This window comes from Girardinichthys multiradiatus, chromosome 1, assembly GCF_021462225.1.
Source record: "Girardinichthys multiradiatus isolate DD_20200921_A chromosome 1, DD_fGirMul_XY1, whole genome shotgun sequence".
NCBI classification, from domain to species: Eukaryota; Metazoa; Chordata; class Actinopteri; order Cyprinodontiformes; family Goodeidae; genus Girardinichthys; species Girardinichthys multiradiatus.
Window position 1 is genome coordinate 24,430,011 of NC_061794.1, and position 20,635 is coordinate 24,450,645.

Here is a 20,635-nt window from a genome sequence, read left to right on the forward strand (position 1 = left end):
AAATTATTGTGGTCTAAAACCAGGTGTTTCAGTTTCATTGTCCAACCCTTGTATATTTACACAATGATATGAACTAGGTTTAAGCCTGCTCCCTTATAAGTGCTAGGGATGGGTACCGTTTACTTGAAACCGATACGCCTGGGAATAGGTATCAGTACTCGACGGTACCAATTTTCTGTTCTTTTGTGTGTGTGTTTATGTGGTAATAAATGTTCATTCGTTTAATAATAAAATCTCTGATGTTTTTCAATTTAACATATTTATTGCTCAATATATAAACTTTAACAAAGATATCAAAACAACAGCCAACTGTTTGTATTGTAACATCGCAGTTGTTTCTTCACAGATTTCTTCAACATGAAAACCGTTAACTGAGTACGCAGTGTTTTTTCATAATAATGCACAAATTAAAACCCAGCTGCACGTATTTCAATTTCTGTCCTTTCCCCTCTGGAGAAATTGTGGGACGGGGGTCAGTGGTGGGCAAAAACGTTTGAAATAAATTAGCAAAAGAGGATGGTGTAAAAATAAATAAAGGAATACTATTTTACAAAATGAAGTATCGAAAACGTCAAATGAAAGTGAAGCAAACGTCTTTGCTGTGAACTACATTTACTCCATTTATCTTTGCTCCTTGAGCAGTTCTTTTTCAAGAACAGTAACAAGTCAGCTTTATCGGCCAAGAGCCCACTCCACACTGACTGTATCCCCTGCGGTGGAGAAAACTCGCTATGAAGGAGTGGAAGAGGCTTGAACGCATCAATAGTTTTGGGCCAAGCTGGCCAGCATAGACAGAGAGGATGCACTGAGCTGAGGACTGCTGAAAAACTTCGGTAAATCTGCAGTTCGTTTTTGGACTTTTCAGCCGATAAAGGTGCACTGATTTGAGCGCCAGTACCAGCAGCTACGGACGTCGTTACGCTGTTGCGCATGCAATGCTGTGTTCATGTGTGGCATGGGAAATTGCCCACTCAGCAATGAAATAAATTTAGTTGTTGGACCACTTGTTTGCTGAGTATTGGATTATCTGCCCGTTGTTGGACGTCACTGTGCCCCTCCAATGGCATCGGCCATTTTGTACCCAGGACAGCCCGCTCCTACATATCCCATCGAGCATTACGACTGATATGACTGGGCGTCCCCAGTCTGACGTCACAGGATGCTATATAGGAGGCGCTCATGTTTGAAAAGCTGCCTTCTGCTGGAAATGACCTGGTGATTGAAGAGCGCCACTTTAAGAGAAGAACTCTGTGAAGAGTTTCATTCATTCTCTCTCGTTGGACAACGAACTATTCATAACTGAAGTCTGTGGACTAAGAAGGCCGCAGGTTTCACTTTTGCCGATCGAAGACGTGAGTTAACACGTAACTGGAGACACGGAGCTTCGGAGAGACGAACCGCTACCGTGTTTCATTTTCAAGTCGACTTTGATGGTCAGATCATATTTTTCCTTTTTGTCAAGAAGACCGAAGGACAAAGACTGACCGTTCCCCTGAAGTTAATTGTGGACGCACAATTAACTCAACCCCACGTTTCCTCGCTCGAATTCCCTCGCTCAGAAAGAAGACGACACAAGTAAAACCCATTTCTTTTTTTTATTTCTTTATTAGAAGGCCTGGGCAGGGTCAGAGGTTGTAGAAGCGATCAGAATCGCTGGTTAGGATCTCATGTGTTCTGAATAATATGTGCATGTAACCTTGCTTGTTGAAACTTTGATGTGTTATGTAATATCGGGATCCGCCGTGTTCCCCAGAGCTGTCTGTGTTTACTATCTGAACGCGGGTGCGTTGCAAAACTGGACTGTTAAAACGACCTCATGGTAAAATTCTCCATTTTACCTTTGTCTTCAATCTCACTGTGCTAGCTTGCCGCCAAAAGTTATCAATCCTTTGTTTCAGGAGTAAAGGGGGGAAGTTTTATGATCAGAAGATCATAAAAGACACTCTAAGCTGCGCTCCAACCCCCCACCAGTCATCACCACACCCCCCTTTTCATATCCTCTCCTTTCCTCTGTTGTGCCATAAACTGCTGGTTGACTCCATACATACCCACTACCGTTTGTTGATTTTGCTTATTTAGATGTGTTTACCCCTGTGTGTGTAGAATTTTGCATGTTGAGTAGGTGACAATTAATAAATATTCACATAGATAAAGAGAGAGCGTTTGGTGTTTCATTGTGTGCAAAAAGTGATGTGTCAGTCAAAATAAGGTTCAAGTTCCACACGTTTCGGCAGAAACAGTGACATCTCCGGCAATAGTTATTAACTATTACGGAGTATTTAACGGTTGTAATTGTCAGAGGCGTTGAGCCACAATTACAACACCAGAAACCTCTCTGGTCTCGATTCGTAAATGAGGATAGGTGGTTAAGAAATTGATTTAGTCAGATTATGATTTGTAATTATAATTATTGATCAAGATTATTCAATCAATAATCATACTCCCAACATAGTCATAAAGTTAAAACATGCATTTTTTGTCGCTACAGTGTTTCCTGTTCAATTTGCACGTGTGCCTGGTGTGTATGTGGGCCTGTATAAAATTCCTTATTTCATTCCAAATCTTTTAATTTGGATTTTTGTGAGTATCTGACCAACAGTGAGGAGGACAGACAAGGCAGACAACTGAATGGCAGACAAAGAAAGAGTGTGGATAAGGTTAGAGATGACAATATACTCTAATCTGTCACTCTCAGTAGTACCGGAACTTTATATGTAATAACATATGACACAAGAGGCATTAAAAGTACCAGTTAAGTCTGATACCGAAAGCCACCATCCCTACCCAGTCGACACACATCCTCCACACGTATGAAAAGCTTGCTAACTCAATGGGTGTAACATGAGAATCCTTTGTCTTTTAGCTGGTGTGGCAAATCATGAAGAAATGAGAAGCCATGGATTGAATTTGCTGCTTTTGATGACAGTTGGGTTAGGGCAAATAAACAAAATACATTATTGATGTGTGACTAACAATAATAGAAGCTAATTCTAATAGATTATAGCTGAACTGAGCAGACCAGATTGGAATTGATCCAATCCAACAGGCCAGACACAAGTTCATCTGGGTCACTGACAAGTTGGCAAGTGTCCCTGGGTGCTGTATTCTTATACAAAGACCTTTTATTACTTGACTGGCAACAGAGATTCAATTGCTTGCTATTGTATACAACATGAACCACATAACACCATTAGCTGTACAGCCTTTTCTAGAATCAATACATCTGAAGTACTTACAATGCTCTAACTAGTATTTAAGGTAATCCATCGAAAAGGAACCCTGTCAGCCAAATTTTAAATGAAGTAGTAGTCTCTTAGGCATTATACAATGAATTGTATCTGCACATGCTTTATTTCTGTTTTGTGATTTTAAACTTTATATAACTGAGATGCCATGTTCTTGAAGGAGGCCAGCAGGACTTTATACAGATTTGCTGTGGCAATTCTTAAACATGACGTTAATATCTCTTGTTTTTTTAAGTATAAGGTGAATGCCTCTTGTTTAAGTGACTCGTGCAGGGAACAGGGTAAATAACTGTTAGCTGGTTCACAAACTGGGAGCTTTAATCTGGCATGCAGACCAGCCCTGAGGAGCAATCAATCTTGCTAGTCAGAGCTGTCGTAGTTTACCACGGAGTATTTTGAAATGCTCGCACACTTACATGTATACTGTATTGTATTGCATAATGTATGGCAACATGCTGTTGTCACCCTCCTTGTTCGAAAATGTACAAATACCTACTTGAGGATTGATACTGCCCCTTTTGTTGAGAGTAAGATATGCTAAGCCCTGACTCTTTAACTGAGAGCCTAACTTGAAAGCAATCTCCCTGATATCTGACACTGATGCAGCGTTTACTAAAATAGATGATTTAGGGCCCACATGCTTTGGTATTCATGAACCGAGCCTCCTAACATTTACCAAAGTGCCATGTAATCCATATCCTGTCCATTCACAGCATTGTTTTTATGAAGCTTGTTTATAACCTGTAGCTTGACCTTCTGCTCTGCCAGATGTCTGGTCCAAAAGAAAAAAAAACAAGTTTCTCTGACTGTAATGTTTTGTAGTGCTGTGGTCTGCTGTAGAAGGACTACATAACAAAAAAAAAAGCACTACATGAAGCACTACTTATGCACTACATGAAGAGGATGCTCAGGGTTCTCCATAATGTTCTTCATTTTATGAAGAATCCGTCTTTCCACAATGATCTCCAGAGGTTCCAGAGGAGTCCCCAGAACAGAGCCAGCCTTTTTTATCAGCTTGTTGAGCTTTTTTAAGTCCCTGTCTCTGATGCTGCTTCCCCAGTAGATGATGACAGAAGAGATCGCTCTCTCCACAACAGACTTATAGAAGATATGCAGCATCTTGCTGCAAACACCAAAGGACCTAAGCTTCCTCAAGAAGTACAGTCTGCTCTGTCCCTTCTTGTAGATGGCTTCACAGTTGCATCTCCACTCTAGTCTGTTGTCCAGGTGAACACCGAGGTATTTATACTCCTCCACCACCTCCACTTCTTCTCCCATGATAGAAATAGTTTTTGACTTATTCCTGTTTCTCTTAAAATCTACAATCATCTCCTTTGTTTTAGTCACGTTCAAAATGAGATGATTGTTTCCACACCATGCCACAAAGCGGTCCATCACCTTCCAGTACTCAGCTTCTTGTCCATCTCTGATCCACCCCACGACTGCAGAATCATCCGAGTATTTCTGCAGATGACAGGAGTCTGTCTTGTACTAGACGTCTGAGGTGTACAGAGTGAAAAGGAATGGTGAGAGTACAGTCCCCTGTGGTGCTCCTGTGCTGCTGACTACCTGGTTAGACATACAACCCTTCAGTCTCACAAACTGTGGTCTGTTTGTCAGGTAGTCTTTGATCCAGGAGATTGTTGAGGCCTCCACCTGAGTCTTCTGGAGTTTCTGACAAAGCAAATCAGGTTGGATTGTATTAAATGCACTGGAGAAATCAAAGAACATGATCCTCACAGTGCTACTGGCTTTGTCCAGATGACAGTGGCTTTGTTGAAGCAGGTGTATGATGGCATCTTCAACTCCAACTCCACAGCGATAAGCAAACTGAAGGGGGTCCTGATAGTTTATTGTTTTCTTACTCAGGTGGGCCAACAGGAGTTTCTCTAGGACCTTCATGATGTAAGATGTCAGGGCAACAGGTCTATAGTCATTGAGGACTGATGGATGAGTTTTCTTTGGTACCGGAATAAGACAGGAGGTCTTCCACAACACCGGAACCTTCTTCTGGGCCAGGCTAAGGTTGAAGAGGTGCTGCAGAATCCCACAGAGCTGCTCTGCACAGGCCTTCAGGACTCTAGGGCTGACATGATCTGGACCTGCAGCCTTATTCCGATTCAGTCTCTCCAGTTGCATCTTCACTTGACTTCTTGAGACACACAGGTGGAAGGGGGAAGCAAAGGAAGCATCAGCATCTTCTGATATGGTTGAAGGCAAACATCTAGAAGCAGAAGGGTCCATGGCTAAGGTGGAAGATAAAAAATGTGAGGTGTTACTGGACAGCTGTGGGTCCTGTGGGTCAAAGGAGGGTGGAATGTCTGTTTGGCTGTGAGCAGGAGAGGAGGATGCGAAGCTTGTTTCTGAACTGAACCTATTGAAGAATGTGTTCAGTTCATTGGCTCTGTCCAGACCTCCATCGGTCTGATCATCCTTCTGCTTGAAGCCTGTGATCTTCTTCATCCCTGTCCACACATCTCTGATATTGTTTTGCTGGAGCTTGCTCTTCAGCTTCTTCTTGTACACCTCCTTGCTGTCTCTTATCTTGACTTTAAGTTGCTTCTGTATAATCCTCAATAATTCTCTGTCTCCCTCTTTGAAGGCTCTTTTTTTCTTGTTAAGCAGGTCCTTCAGGTCACTGGTGATCCAAGGTTTGTTATTGGGGAAGCATCTCACGGTTCTGGTGGGGATGATGTTATCCACATAGAAGTTTATATAGTCGGTTACACACTCAGTCATGGCATTGATGTCCTCTCCAGGTGGCTGGCACAGTGCGTCCCAGTCTGTAGCCTCAAAGCAACCTTGCAGAGCTTCTTCAGCTTCCTGTGACCATTTTCTCACAGTCCTCTTTATTACAGGTTACCTCTGAACAAGGGGCCTATATTTCGAGCAGAGAAAAACAAGATTGTGATCTGATTTGAGGAGGTCTTGCTGTAGAGATGTATGAGTCCTTGACATTTTCATAAAACAAATCCAATGTTTTGTTTTCTCTGGTAGAGCAGCTGACAAACTTTTGAAACGTTGGAAGTGTTGCAGAGAGTGAAGCATGGTTAAAATTACCAGAAATTGCCTCAAAAGCATTGGGGTTTTGTGTCTGTAGCTTAGCAACAACTGAGCTGATGGCATCACATGCAGCGTCCACAACAGCGGAAGGTGGAACGTAAACTGTTGCCAAAATAACACTGGTGATATATGGTTATATATGTGGTGCAGGTATACATCTGTCAAAGTACTGTGTTTTATTTGATGGTTTTTTTTCAAGGGGTAACGATGGTGAGGGACTAATCGGAGCTCCCCATATTTAGTCACTTACTGATTGATTGATGCATCAGACCTATATGTGGACCTATATATACAGGTCCTTCTCAAAATATTAGCTTATTGTGATAAAGTTCATTATTTTCCATAATGTCATGATGAAAATTTAACATTCATATATTTTAGATTCATTGCACACTAACTGAAATATTTCAGGTCTTTTATTGTCTTAATACGGATGATTTTGGCATACAGCTCATGAAAACCCAAAATTACTATCTCACAAAATTAGCATATTTCATCCGACCAATAAAAGAAAAGTGTTTTTAATACAAAAAACGTCAACCTTCAAATAATCATGTACAGTTATGCACTCAATACTTGGTCGGGAATCCTTTTGCAGAAATGACTGCTTCAATGCGGCGTGGCATAGAGGCAATCAGCCTGTGGCACTGCTGATGTCTTATGGAGGCCCAGGATGCTTCGATAGCAGCCTTTAGCTCATCCAGAGTGTTGGGTCTTGAGTCTCTCAACGTTCTCTTCACAATATCCCACAGATTCTCTATGGGGTTCAGGTCAGGAGAGTTGGCAGGCCAATTGAACACAGTGATACCATGGTCAGTAAACCATTTACCAGTGGTTTTGGCACTGTGAGCAGGTGCCAGGTCGTGCTGAAAAATGAAATCTTCATCCCCATAAAGCTTTTCAGCAGATGGAAGCATGAAGTGCTCCAAAATCTCCTGATAGCTAGCTGCATTGACCCTGCCCTTGATAAAACACAGTGGACCAACACCAGCCGCTGACACGGCACCCCAGACCATCACTGACTGTGGGTACTTGACACTGGACTTCTGGCATTTTGGCATTTCCTTCTCCCCAGTCTTCCTCCAGACTCTGGCACCTTGATTTCCGAATGACATGCAGAATTTGCTTTCATCCGAAAAAAGTACTTTGGACCACTGAGCAACAGTCCAGTGCTGCTTCTCTGTAGCCCAGGTCAGGCGCTTCTGCTGCTGTTTCTGGTTCAAAAGTGGCTTGACCTGGGGAATGCAGCACCTGTAGCCCATTTCCTGCACACGCCTGTGCACGGTGGCTCTGGATGTTTCTACTCCAGACTCAGTCCACTGCTTCCGCAGGTCTCCCAAGGTCTGGAATTGGCCCTTCTCCACAATCTTCCTCAGGGTTCGGTCACCTCTTCTCGTTGTGCAGCGTTTTCAGCCACACTTTTTCCTTCCCACAGACTTCCCACTGAGGTGCCTTGATACAGCACTCTGGGAACAGCCTATTCGTTCAGAAATTTCTTTCTGTGTCTTACCCTCTTGCTTGAGGGTGTCAATAGTGGCCTTCTGGACAGCAGTCAGGTCGGCAGTCTTACCCATGATTGGGGTTTTGAGTGATGAACCAGGCTGGGAGTTTTAAAGGCCTCAGGAATCATTTGCAGGTGTTTAGAGTTAACTCGTTGATTCAGATGATTAGGTTCATAGCTCGTTTAAAGACCCTTTTAATGATATGCTAATTTTGTGAGATAGGAATTTCGGGTTTTCATGAGCTGTATGCCAAAATCATCCGTATTAAGACAATAAAAGACGTGAAATATTTCAGTTAGTGTGCAATGAATCTAAAATATATGAATGTTAAATTTTCATCATGACATTATGGAAAATAATGAACTTTATCACAATATGCTAATATTTTGAGAAGGACCTGTATATATTTATTTATTTTTTGGTCACTTTTTTTGTTGCATTTTCTTTTAACCATATAAATGGACAAAAACAGAGAACGAGGGGCACTTACTGTGATATTGCAAAAAATAAATAAAAAAACAATGTATTAAGTTTGTTCTGCTTCTTTACACATACTACATGCAGACCATTTTGTTCAATGCTTGTTAAATATGTCATTTTGATATATAAATAATATGTAATATTCTCCATTGAGTGTATCTCCACTATTGTTTGCCATTGATCAGTCTGAGGTGGCTCAATCTTAAGCCAAGACCGTGTGATAGCCTTTTTACCTGCAATCATTAGAATTTTAAAAGAAAACTGTCTCCTTTTTGGATCACCTCACCAGACAGTAGACCCAACCAGAAAATCCTCAGATCTTTCAGGATGACATAGCCCATCATCCTCCCAGTAATTAAGCAAATACTGTCCCAGAATTGTTTAAACTTTGAGCACGTCCAAAAAATTTTAGAGTGATTGCCCACACTGTCTTCAACATAGTTGTTATTGTCCTCTTTGTTGATTGATAAGATAAGATGCGATAAAAAATCTGACTATACTCTTCCACCCAAATTCCCTCCACCTTTTAGAACTAGTGGACAACTGTCGTGTCGCACACATCGAAAGCCAATCATCCTCTGATACGTCCGTACAGAGTTCGTTTCCCCATTTTGACCTAATATACGAGGTGCGGCCTTTTACCCTCCAACTCAAAAAGGCAGAGTCTATTTCGCTTGGTCTGAGGCTCAGATTGCAGGAAGGCCAAGTTGTTTAACAACATTTGCCAATTTGTATTTATTTACAACCTCTTTCCAAATTATTACGGTTCCCATCCTTGTTTGTGATAATTTTCCCTCCCAGACGTGATTGAAGTTGGGTCTTTCCCTGCTTCCATTCAATCTGTCTCCACCTAGCCTCAATTTCTGGGGAACACCAGCAAACCTTATAACTCATTTGAGAAGCATAGTAGTATTGCTTCAGATTTGGAAGGGCTAAACCGCTATGTTTGTTTGTCAGTCTGGAGAGTCCTAAATTTTATCCTCAGTCTAGCCCCTGCATAAACAAAACGTGATATTAACCTTTCCCAAGCATTGAAATGTGATTCAGCAGTTCTGATAGGCAATGACATAAAAAGACACCAAAATCTAGGAAGCAGATTTTTTTTCACTATTTTCAGTCTAGTATTGAGGTCTAATATCAACACTGCCCAGAGTGTCATATCTTCTTGTATTGAATCAATAACTTTACCAAAATTCAAACTGAACAAATCATCTAGATCCTGAGATATACAGTACATACACAAAGGTAACTTGTTAGCTTCCCACTTAAGTTTATAATTATGCCATACAAATTTACTGAGGGGGTAGTTAATGGTCAGGACTTGTGTTTTGGCAATGATCAGATGATAACCAGAGCGTTGACCAAACTGTCAGAGCTTTCATAAGTTTAGGGAGGGTTACATCTGGGTTTTGGATATAGATAATAATATCATCTGCAAACAGTCCAATTATATGTTCAGTATTTGCAATAGTAATGCCTTTAAGTTCTTCATTTTGCCTAATAATCTATGAATAATGTGAAGAGCACTGGACTAAGGAAATAGCCCTGTCGAGTTCCTTTAAACAGTTCAATACTATTAGTTAGGTTTCCCATTCATTTTTACCCTAGCCCTTGGACTGCCATACAATGACTGTATACACCTAATAAATTGATTATTAAAGCCTAGATGCTTGAGTACCTTGTACAAAACGGGCCAGCTGACCCGATCAGATATTTCAGCTTCTCCATCATGGTGGTATCTCCACTCTGATCAGAGTCCAATTAAAAGACTCCAGCATAACGGGGGCAAGCTCCTCCCTAAAGATCTTGTACCACCCGTTTGGAGACCCATAGCTACCTGGACATTTGTTAGTTTTCAGATTTCCAATACCTTTGTCCAGCTCTTTTCGTGTGATAAGGGCAGTTAGTGCATCATTTTGTTGTCAAATACTGTGTAATAGCCCTTTAATTTACTGGGTTCGAGGATGTGTACAGTGTTTTATAATAATTTTCAAGGATTTTATGGATTTGATTGATATCATATGTTCTCTAATTTTGGTAATTGAGTTTTTTAATTGCTGTTTTCTGATGCACCTTGCAAGAATTCGTGTTGCTCTTGAATCTGATTCGTAAAATGTATGTCTTGAAAATTCTAGTTTTTTTCTCTATCTCCCCATGTAACATATAATTTATGATACGTTACATTTACCTTTACTCTAAACCTGTCAATGGTGTTCATCCTGGAGTGGACTTATAATGAGCAAAATCTTTCTTATTGATGTGAAAAACCCTCCAGATGTCGAACATACCCATCTCTTATATAAAAATATTAAGATCCCTTGACCTGCCTGTTGTATCTAAACCATGATTTAGGATTGTAATTCTAGTCTCCAGCGCAAACTAGAATCCCCTCACTCACTGAAATTATTGTATCAAAAATAAATTGTAAAAACCTTCTAACACTCTCTGGTGGTACATAAACGTTAACAAATGTGACCACGATGTTATCTAATAATTCTATGTAGACCTATATTTAGAGATATATCACAAGACATATTGCTTGTAATATGATTTTGTGAAATGCATTTTAGATTGATGACATTTAAAAAAAAACACAATGTCAATGTGTTTTCATTGGCCAATGCAGGCATGTGATGCTGTTTAAGGAAGTTGTCACAGTTCCTCTTTTTGCATAACAAATTAGCAGTGGCAGCATTCTAAAGACACACAGCTGTGTTCTCACTACACCTGCCCAGAGGCATTTGGCACAGTTGTCTAGTAGAGATGACATAAAAATGGATTTTTCTGACCACCTGCAAACTATGAAGCGAGCCACAGGAAACAGCTTTTTGAAAGATATAAAAAACACAACCACATCTGATTAGGATGCGTCTTACTCTGCGCATACATTATATTGCCAAAAGTATTGGGTCACATCAACCAAATCAATGAGTTCTGGTGTTCCAGTCACTTCCATGGCTGCAGGCGGATAAAGTTTGGTGTGGAGAAACTTGACTGGCCTCCACTGAGTGCTGCCTTCAACCTTCTTGAACACCTTTGGGACGAATTAGAGCAGAGGCTGCAGTTCTGGTTTTCCCATCTAACTCGCGGTTCTCGCCAACCCTGAGTTCAGCTACGCTGAAATTAGGCCGATACGCTCATAAAAATGAGTGTATCGGCCCTTTGATTGACATCTGGGCGCCATCCGTGTGGTTTTTATGTTGGCTATAGCACATGCGCTGAGTCTGCTCCCGCTTCCTTTCACCCTATGACCCTGTGCGACTGCTAACGGTAAAGCTTTCTAAAATCATGTCAGCGTCAAAGTGTGGGTACTGGCGTCGCGTCTTAAACACTTAAACAAAATCCCGTCACGCTCATATAAATTCTTGGTGAGAACCCTGTAACTATAAGTACACTCCTAAACCTTGTGGAAGATGTTTACAGAATAGTTAAAGCTGCTCTTGCTGGCAGCGGTGGGTCCATCAACAAATTGGACCTTTATACATTAAGAATAGGATGTCATTAAAGTTCATGTACGTGTAAAAGTCAATAAACAAATACTTTTGGCAACTTAGTGCACATTAACTTGCCAAGACATGCAGTACCTTGCGAAAGTATTCGGCCCCCTTGAACTGGTCCACCTCTTGCCACATTTCAGACTTCAAACATAAAGATATAAAATTCTAATTTTTGGTGAAGAATCAACAACAAGTGGGACACAATCGTGAAGTGGAATGAAATTTATTGGATGTGTCAAACTTGTTTAACAAATAAAAAACTGAAACGTGGGGCGTGCAATATTATTCGCCCCCTTGCGTTAATACTTTGTAGCGCCACCCTTTGCTGCAATTACAGCTGCAAGTCTCTTGGGATTTGTCTCTATCAGTTTTGCACATCGAGAGACTGAAATTCTTGCCCATTCTTCCTTGCAAAACAGCTCGAGCTCAGTGAGGTTGGATGGAGAGCGTTCGTGAACAGCAGTCTTCAGCTCTTTCCACAGATTCTCGATTGGATTCAGGTCTGGACTTTGACTTGGCCATTCCAACATCTGGATACGTTTATTTGTGAACCATTCCATTGTAGATTTGGCTTTATGTTTTGGATCATTGTCTTGTTGGAAGATAAATCTCCATCCCAGTCTCAGGTCTCTTGCAGACTCCAACAGGTTTTCTTCCAGAATGGTCCTGTATTTGGCCCCATCCATCTTCCCATCAATTTTGACCATCTTCCTTGTCCCTCCTGACGAAAAGCAGGCCCAAACCATGATGCTGCCACCACCATGTTTGACGGTGGGGATGTTGTGTTCAGGGTGATGAGCTGTGTTGCTTTTACGCCAAAAATATCGTTTTGCATTGTGGCCAAACAGTTCGATTTTGGTTTCATCTGACCAGAGCACCTTCTTCCACATGTTTGGTGTGTCTCCCAGGTGGCTTGTGGCAAACTTTAAATGAGACTTTTTATGGATATCTTTGAGAAATGGCTTTCTTCTTGCCACTCTTCCATAAAGGCCAGATTTGTGCAGTGTACAACTGATTGTTGTCCTATGGACAGACTCTCCCACCTCAGCTGTAGATCTCTGCAGTTCATCCAGAGTGATCATGGGCCTCTTGGCTGCATCTCTGATCAGTCTTCTCCTTGTTCAAGATGTAAGTTTAGAGGGACGACCGGGTCTTGGTAGATTTGCAGTGGTCTGATACTCCTTCCATTTCAATATGATTGCTTGCACAGTGCTCCTTGATATGTTTAAAGCTTGGGAAATCTTTTTATATCCAAATCCGGCTTTAAACTTCTCCACAACAGTATCTCGGACCTGCCTGGTGTGTTCCTTGGTCTTCATGATGCTCTCTGCTCTTTGAACAGAACCCTGAGTCTATCACAGAGCAGGTGAATTTATACAGAGACTTGATTACACACAGGTGGATTCTATTTATCATCATCAGTCATTTGGGACAACATTGGATCATTCAGAGATCCTCACTGAACTTCTGGAGTGAGTTTGCTGCACTGAAAGTAAAGGGGCCGAATAATATTACAGGCCCCACTTTTCAGTTTTTTATTTGTTAAAAAAGTTTGACACATCCAATAAAATTCATTCCACTTCACGATTGTGTCCCACTTGTTGTTGATTCTTCACAAAAAATTAGAATTTTATATCTTTATGTTTGAAGCCTGAAATGTGGCAAGAGGTTGAAAAGTTCAAGGGGGCCGAGTACTTTCGCAAGGCACTGTATACGGTTGAAAATACCTCAGGTTCCTCACGCTAACTGAATCTCATTAACCCTTGGTAATACAGACAGAAGGCAGAACCCTTTACAACAAACGCTCTCCTTCTGTTTAGACTGCATCACAGATCCTCCTGCCATTTTTTTTCTTGCACATCTTGCTTTTGAGTAATTATTTTTAATATTTTCTTTACCAAACATCCCATGCTCAGGTTCAGATTATAAAGGCAGAATTAAGGTTGACTTTAACTTATCCGAAAGCTCAAGTAGAGCTAGTATGCAGCATATTGAAATCTCTACCAGTAGGACATTGTGACTTAATGGCTAAAAGTACAGCACTTTGTTTTCTAGTTTTAAATCGAAAACACATATAAAATTTTTAAAATCCCATTTACAAAGCCAGAGCCAGTTTTAATCTATTGAAGAATACAAGACCTGTTAGTTGTTTTTAATTTAGAGCATATTAAAGCAATAGTATTAACTAAATCGAATGCTCCAGAGTACTTGGAAGATTTATAATTTTCTCAACATTTAGCCTTCCCAACCCTTGGAGGATCTAAGGTTGCGATTGAAGGCAGTGCATGATGGCACTTTTCTACACATTTAACAACTGATTACAAGTGGTATAATATATATAAAAAAACTTTGATTAGCTTTTTACCTGTGAGTTTTTAATTGCGTTACAGCATAGTAGCACACAGTGGCTTTGAAAGGGTCCACACCCCTGTCTGACTGCCAGCTGGTGTTAAAATTAGGTTATGGTTAATAGTTTTATAATCTTACTTATAATTGTTCGGACTGACTGACCTTCATTTCTTAAAGTCATGATGGCCACTCGTTTTTCTCTACTTAGCTGCTTTTTTCTTGTCATAATACAAATTCTAACAGTCTATTCAGTAGGACTATCAGCTGTGTACTGTATCCACCTCCTGCACAACACAACTGATGGTCCAAACCCCATTTATAAGGTTTGAAATCCCACTTATTAAACTTGACAGGGCACACCTGTGAAGTGAAAACCATTTCAGGTGACTACCTCTTGAAGCTCATCAACAGAATGCCAAGAGTGTGTGGAGCAGTAATCAAAGCAAAAGGTGGCTACTTTGAAGAACCTAGAATATAAGACATATTTTCAGTTATTTCACACTTTTTTGTTCAGTATATAAATCCACATGTGTTAATTCATAGTTTTGATGCCTTCAGTGTGAAGCTACAATATTCATAGTCATGAAAATAAAGACAACTCTTTGAATGAGAAGGTGTGTCCAAACCTTTGGTCTGTACTGTAGGTACTATGATTAAAAGCAGGCTCCATGCCAGGATACCAACAAAATAAGGCATGTGGTTCCTCAGCAGCTTGCTAAAGTGCTTTTATTCAAAGTTGTATGGAGTGTATTTACCAAATTTAGCCTGTATTTATTATTACGAACCTGTTAGACTAGGAGAAAACGTTTGCTGTATCATTAGTTCCCCCTATGAGAAAGGAACAGTTAAAATGCATCATTAAAAGCTGAAAAAGACATTCATGCCTTTGGGTTCATGAACATTGTCTCTTATAAAGAATTGGTTGTGTTCTGTCATCTTAATAAATAAATAGAGGTTTGAATCGTATAAAAGCTCAGTTTTTCTGAAGCTGTGTGTGTGTGTGTGTGTGTGTGTGTCACACACACACACACACACACACACATCTGCTAGTTGGTTTGTGAAGCATGAATCTGTCTAGACACAACAATACAGATTCATAGAGACGCTCAATGAACTCGTTGTGACCTTTGCTGACCCTGAGGCTGTCTGATGTGACACTCAACCAGACACAGTAAGATGCTGATGAGGCTGCAGACAGAGACACGCACCCAGGTTGCCTGTGTGACTCTGCCAGTCAGTGAGGGAGAGTGGTGCTCGATATGAGGAGTGAGGCAGAGATGCTTAAACAGAAGCAGCACTTCCTGTCAAAATAAAGAACATTTTGTTCTTCTGGACACTTTTGTTTGCACTTAAGCTAGAAAAGTTTCTCTCAGATAGTATGGTTTCCAACTTGCTTAAAAGAAGAGAAAACATTTTGGGAAAGGTAGGAATATGCAGTATCGAGACTTAAGAGAACACCAGACATTGATGTGTAGTGCCTTGCAAAAGTATTCATACTCATTAAACCTGAGACTGATTGTGAGGTAGAAGGACTAATGAATTCCTGGTAATACATAGTTTTCGTTTTTGTTTTTCTGCTGTGGATCTCTTTTACTCCTCCAGAATTACTATGAACCTCTTGACAGTTTTTCTGATTAGTGCTCTGCTTGCCATGTTTTTCTAGGTTTGCTGTTATGCCAGACTCTCCACACAGTAGATTTTACAAAAGATTTGACAGTGCTCTGTGAGATTTTCAAAGCCTGGGATATTGTTTTATAACCTAACTATACTTTAAACTGCTCCAGAACGTTCTCCTTGATCTGTCTGCTGTTTTTCTTGGTCTTCATGATGCTGTTTGTTCACTAATGTTCTCTAACAATCATCTGAGGCTTTCACAGAACAGCTGGATTTATATTGAGATCAAATTACATACAGGTGGTCTCTGTTTTCTAATATGGAACTTTTGAAAAACATTGTCTTACTTAGAGGTAGCATATTAAATGAGGCTTAATACAAATGCAAGGGTGATGAATTACTTCGTGCTGGTTTATGACAGGAAATTCCAATCAAATACATTGAAGTACACCAGTATACCAGCACGAAGCGCAAAAAGAGTATGATTACCATTTGCAAGACACTGCAGGTGCATTTTTTTTATTTGTACCACAAGGTAGTCAGTTGTAAAGGAAAATGTTACTTATTGTCATACATAATAGTGCTACATAGAGCCAAGCGTTATTTCCGACACACTTCTGTTCCCTGTTGAAGGGGAGGGGTGAAGGAAGTGCCTTCCACTCTTGTATTTCCAGAAAAGGACACTGAACTAGTGCACAGCGAGGCAAGGAAAAAATTCAAACTCAAAAACTGCAGGGGCTACATTGATGGGAACAAAAATAATATTGATACATTCAGCCATCATGATTATTTATTTTATTTTTTGCATATTTGCACCCAAATACCTGTAGGGCACTGACTCTCTGATGGGTTTTGTTTAAAGCAAAAAGCTCAGCATCAATGGAATTGATCAGTAGAAAGCCAGTCTTATGATGGCTGCTATTTATGGCTCGTTTATATGTGACAGGACAATAGCTGCCACCAGGCGGGCTCACTTACTTTAAAGTTAGAGCCATTGTATTGTAAAGTTATTTATTTCTCAACAGGTACCTGTTGTAGAGTACAAAATTATTTAGATGTGTATCCTACTTTATCAATGGTCCTAAACAGTAGTTCAGTGTACAAAACACCACAGATATGTACAGCTTGTTTGCTCGCATGTAGCAGATAAAAAATACTCACTCATGCTAAGTTTAAAAATATGTGCTAGCTTAAAGGAGACATCCAAGATGTCCTCTACTGTAAAATAATGGATTGTAAATATAAGAGTTTCCCTTGTATGATCAACATCAGATTGTACACATTTTTGAAGATGCATTTTTCATTTGCAAAGATTTTATTTAGTTTTTGTCTATGTATTGCTCCTTAATAATAAGAGCAGAAAGAAAGTGTTAGGAAGGGACTAAATCTGAGATTGATTATGTCAGAATAAACTGATTGCTAACGAAGGATATGTTCACTCTAAATAGTCTTTGTGGTTGTCTTTAACATAAGATAAGTTAGTGGCTATTTAGGTTTTCTAGCATTTTGCATGACTGGGAATTGGATTTCTGCAGCACTGGGTCTTTGTGCCATATTGGCAATGTGGTGCAGCTGCAGTAAAAATGTGTTTTTAAAGCTACAGTTTGGGTGTTGCCTAAGCTTTGCTGCATTTCTCTATCGCTACCACCGTCTAGTGGCATCAGAAGTAATTGCACACTTACTGTTTCAGGTACCCTTGTGATATATTAAATTCATGAAAGGGACTTTTTTTGGAAGTAACCTTTTTTGACTGATGAAAATTGATGGAGGGGTTTACTTGCTGTTTTTGAACGGTGGTCCTGTAAATAAGTGGCTAGTGTGAATACTCAGACCGTTTGTATCTGGATGTACCTTTTACTGCAGGACCGTAAGCTGACCAAGGCAGAGCAGCAGCGCTTCAAGGAAGAGGCAGAGATGCTGAAAGGACTTCAACACCCCAACATAGTTCGCTTTTATGATTCCTGGGAGTCTGTGCTGCGTGGAAAGAAGTGCATTGTACTGGTCACTGAGCTCATGACATCTGGAACACTTAAAACGTTAGTACAAATTACCTCTCTGTTTTTCAGATTCAGATTTATTCATTCAAAATGGGGCCAGTGTCTTTATAAAAAAATGCTTTATTAATCCCTAAGGGAAACACACTGTGCCAGATTGTAGTCCAAGGCTAATATCTGGCAAAAAATGCAAACACAAAATATTGTAAATCAATAAAACACGAGGGGGGAACACCAAACATGACACAATAGGTGAAGCCCAGATCGGCACTAAAAGTGACAACAATTGAACATGATTTACGAGCTACTGCGCATTTAATATATGATTAAGACGAGGTTATAGCATATATAAGCATATATAAAACTTAAGTATTGCCTCCTGGGTTGTCATCTTTGGTATTAAAAATAAACTTTTAGAGGCCTTTGTAATTACAGTAAATCAAATCATCACAATAATATTTAACGGTAATGTAGTTTTAACTTGTGTACTATAAATTGCTTTATAGTAGTTAAGCGTTGTAACAATTATCACAAAGACATACATATTAAGGAAAATGAAAACAGTTTTAGTGGTATTTGTATTGTTTTGTCCATTGTCTTCCATGTCTTGGATATAGATTGCTTTGTTCTTTCTGGTGACAGCATATATTCTATGTGTACAGCTACCTTAAACGCTTCAAGGTGATGAAACCCAAAGTCCTCAGAAGTTGGTGCAGACAAATTCTGAAGGGCCTTCACTTCCTCCACACCAGGACTCCACCGATTGTCCACCGGGACCTCAAGTGTGACAACATTTTCATAACAGGTCCCACAGGCTCAGTTAAGATAGGTGACCTGGGACTTGCAACTCTTATGAGGACTTCGTTTGCAAAAAGTGTCATAGGTAAGATGCATACTCTGATCAGGCATAACATTGTGACCATTGACAGGTAATGTGATTAACACTGATTATCTCCTCATCTTGGCATCTGTCACATACATAGGCAACAAGTAAATATTTTGACTTTGATGTGTTAAAAACAGGAAAAATAGGCAAGGATAAACATTAAAGTTTGTTTAAAAAGGGCCAAATTGTGATGGCCGGACAACTGGGTAGGAATATTTCCAACACTGCAGCCGTTGTGGTGTTTTTTTTACCAGTCTACAGTGATCAGTGTCTATCAAAATTGTGACAAGGAAAGAACAGTGCGAACATGTTAGGCGATTATAATGTTATGCTTAGACGATGCATGTAGACCTATGCTTCTAAGAACACTACCATCCATATAGCTGGTATATAAAATTAGGAATACTCGGTCAATGGACTTAATTATACCTTTCCATATTTGAACAAATACAGAACAAAGATGAAAAGCATATTTTAATTCTTGAGCAAAATGTTTAGCTTCTTATGGATTACAGACAGCAGGGTTTCTGGTATATATTAGAGCTAAACAAAATATCTCAAAAATATTATCACAGTATCAGTGTGCCCAGTATTATTTTGCAAATAAGTATTTGGAATACAATATTTGTTTTTCAAACATCAGGAGTTCCCACTTGCATTTCCATTAATATTTTCAGGCTGTTGGATAACCTCAGTGCAATAGATTTTCACATCTAAAACCCACATCTAAGATGACAGTGCCCAAGATGCTGCAGATCAAAGAGAGTGTTGGTCACACTAAATGGCAAATGAGAGAGAGGACTGAGGAAACAGGGAATTTATCATAAATTGTATTTCCATCGCAACTAATGTCTTCATCAAAATACACTGCTCAAAAAAATAAAGGGAACACTCAAATAACACATCCTAGATCTGAATGAATGAAATATTCTCATTGAATACTTTGTTCTGTACAAAGTTGAATGTGCTGACAACAAAATCACACAAAAATCATCAATGGAAATCAAATGTATTAACCAATGGAGGCCTGGATTTGGAGTCACACACAAAATTAAAGTGGAAAAACACACTACAGGCTGATCCAACTTTGATGTAATGTCCTTAAAACAAGTCAAAATGAGGCTCAGTATTGTGTGTGGCCTCCACGTGTCTGTATGACCTCCCTACAACGCCTGGTCATGCTCTTGATGAGACGGCGGATGGTCTCCTGAGGGATCTCCTCCCAGACCTGGACTAAAGCATCCGCTAACTCCTGGACAGTCTGTGGTGCAACGTGACGTTAGTGGATGGAGCGAGACATGATGTCCCAGATGTGCTCAATCAGATTCAGGTCTGGGGAACGGGCGGGCCAGTCCATAGCTTCAATGCCTTCATCTTGCAGGAACTGCTGACACACTCCAGCCACATGAGGTCTAGCATTGTCCTGCATTAGGAGGAACCCAGGGCCAACCGCACCAGCATATGGTCTCACAAGGGGTCTGAGGATCTCATCTCAGTACCTAATGGCAGTCAGGCTACTTCTGGCGAGCACATGGAGGGCTGTGTGGCCCTTCAAAGAAATGCCACCCCACACCATTACTGACCCACTACCAAACCGGTCATGCTGAAGGATGTTGCAGGCAGCAGATCGCTCTCCATGGTGTCTCCAGACTCTGTCACGTCTGTCACATGTGTTCAGTGTGAACCTGCTTTCATCTGTGAAGAGCACAGGGCGCCAGTGGCGAATTTGCCAATCCTGGTGTTCTCTGGCAAATGCCAAGCGTCCTGCACGGTGTGGGGTTGTGAGCACAACCCCCATTTGTGGACGTCGGGCCCTCATACCATCCTCATGGAGTCGGTTTCTAACCGTTTGTGCAGACACATGCACATTTGTGGCCTGCTGGAGGTCATTTTGCAGGGCTCTGGCAGTGCTCCACCTGTTCCTCCTTGCACAAAGGTGGAGGTAGTGGTCCTGCTGCTGGGTTGTTGCCCTCCTACAGCCTCCTCCACGTCTCCTGGTGTACTG

At 40.5% G+C, this 20,635-nt stretch overlaps 1 protein-coding gene across 1 annotated transcript in view; it reads left to right on the forward strand.

The window, feature by feature from the left end:
- The window catches only part of si:dkey-151g10.3 (serine/threonine-protein kinase WNK1), a 63,202-nt gene that overhangs the window by 20,335 nt on the left and 22,232 nt on the right, over positions 1 to 20,635 (forward strand). The window contains exons 3-4 of the mRNA XM_047366552.1: positions 17,614 to 17,786; positions 18,407 to 18,627. Coding sequence (XP_047222508.1) covers positions 17,614 to 17,786; positions 18,407 to 18,627 — 394 coding nt within the window. The remainder of the gene's footprint in view (positions 1 to 17,613; positions 17,787 to 18,406; positions 18,628 to 20,635) is intronic.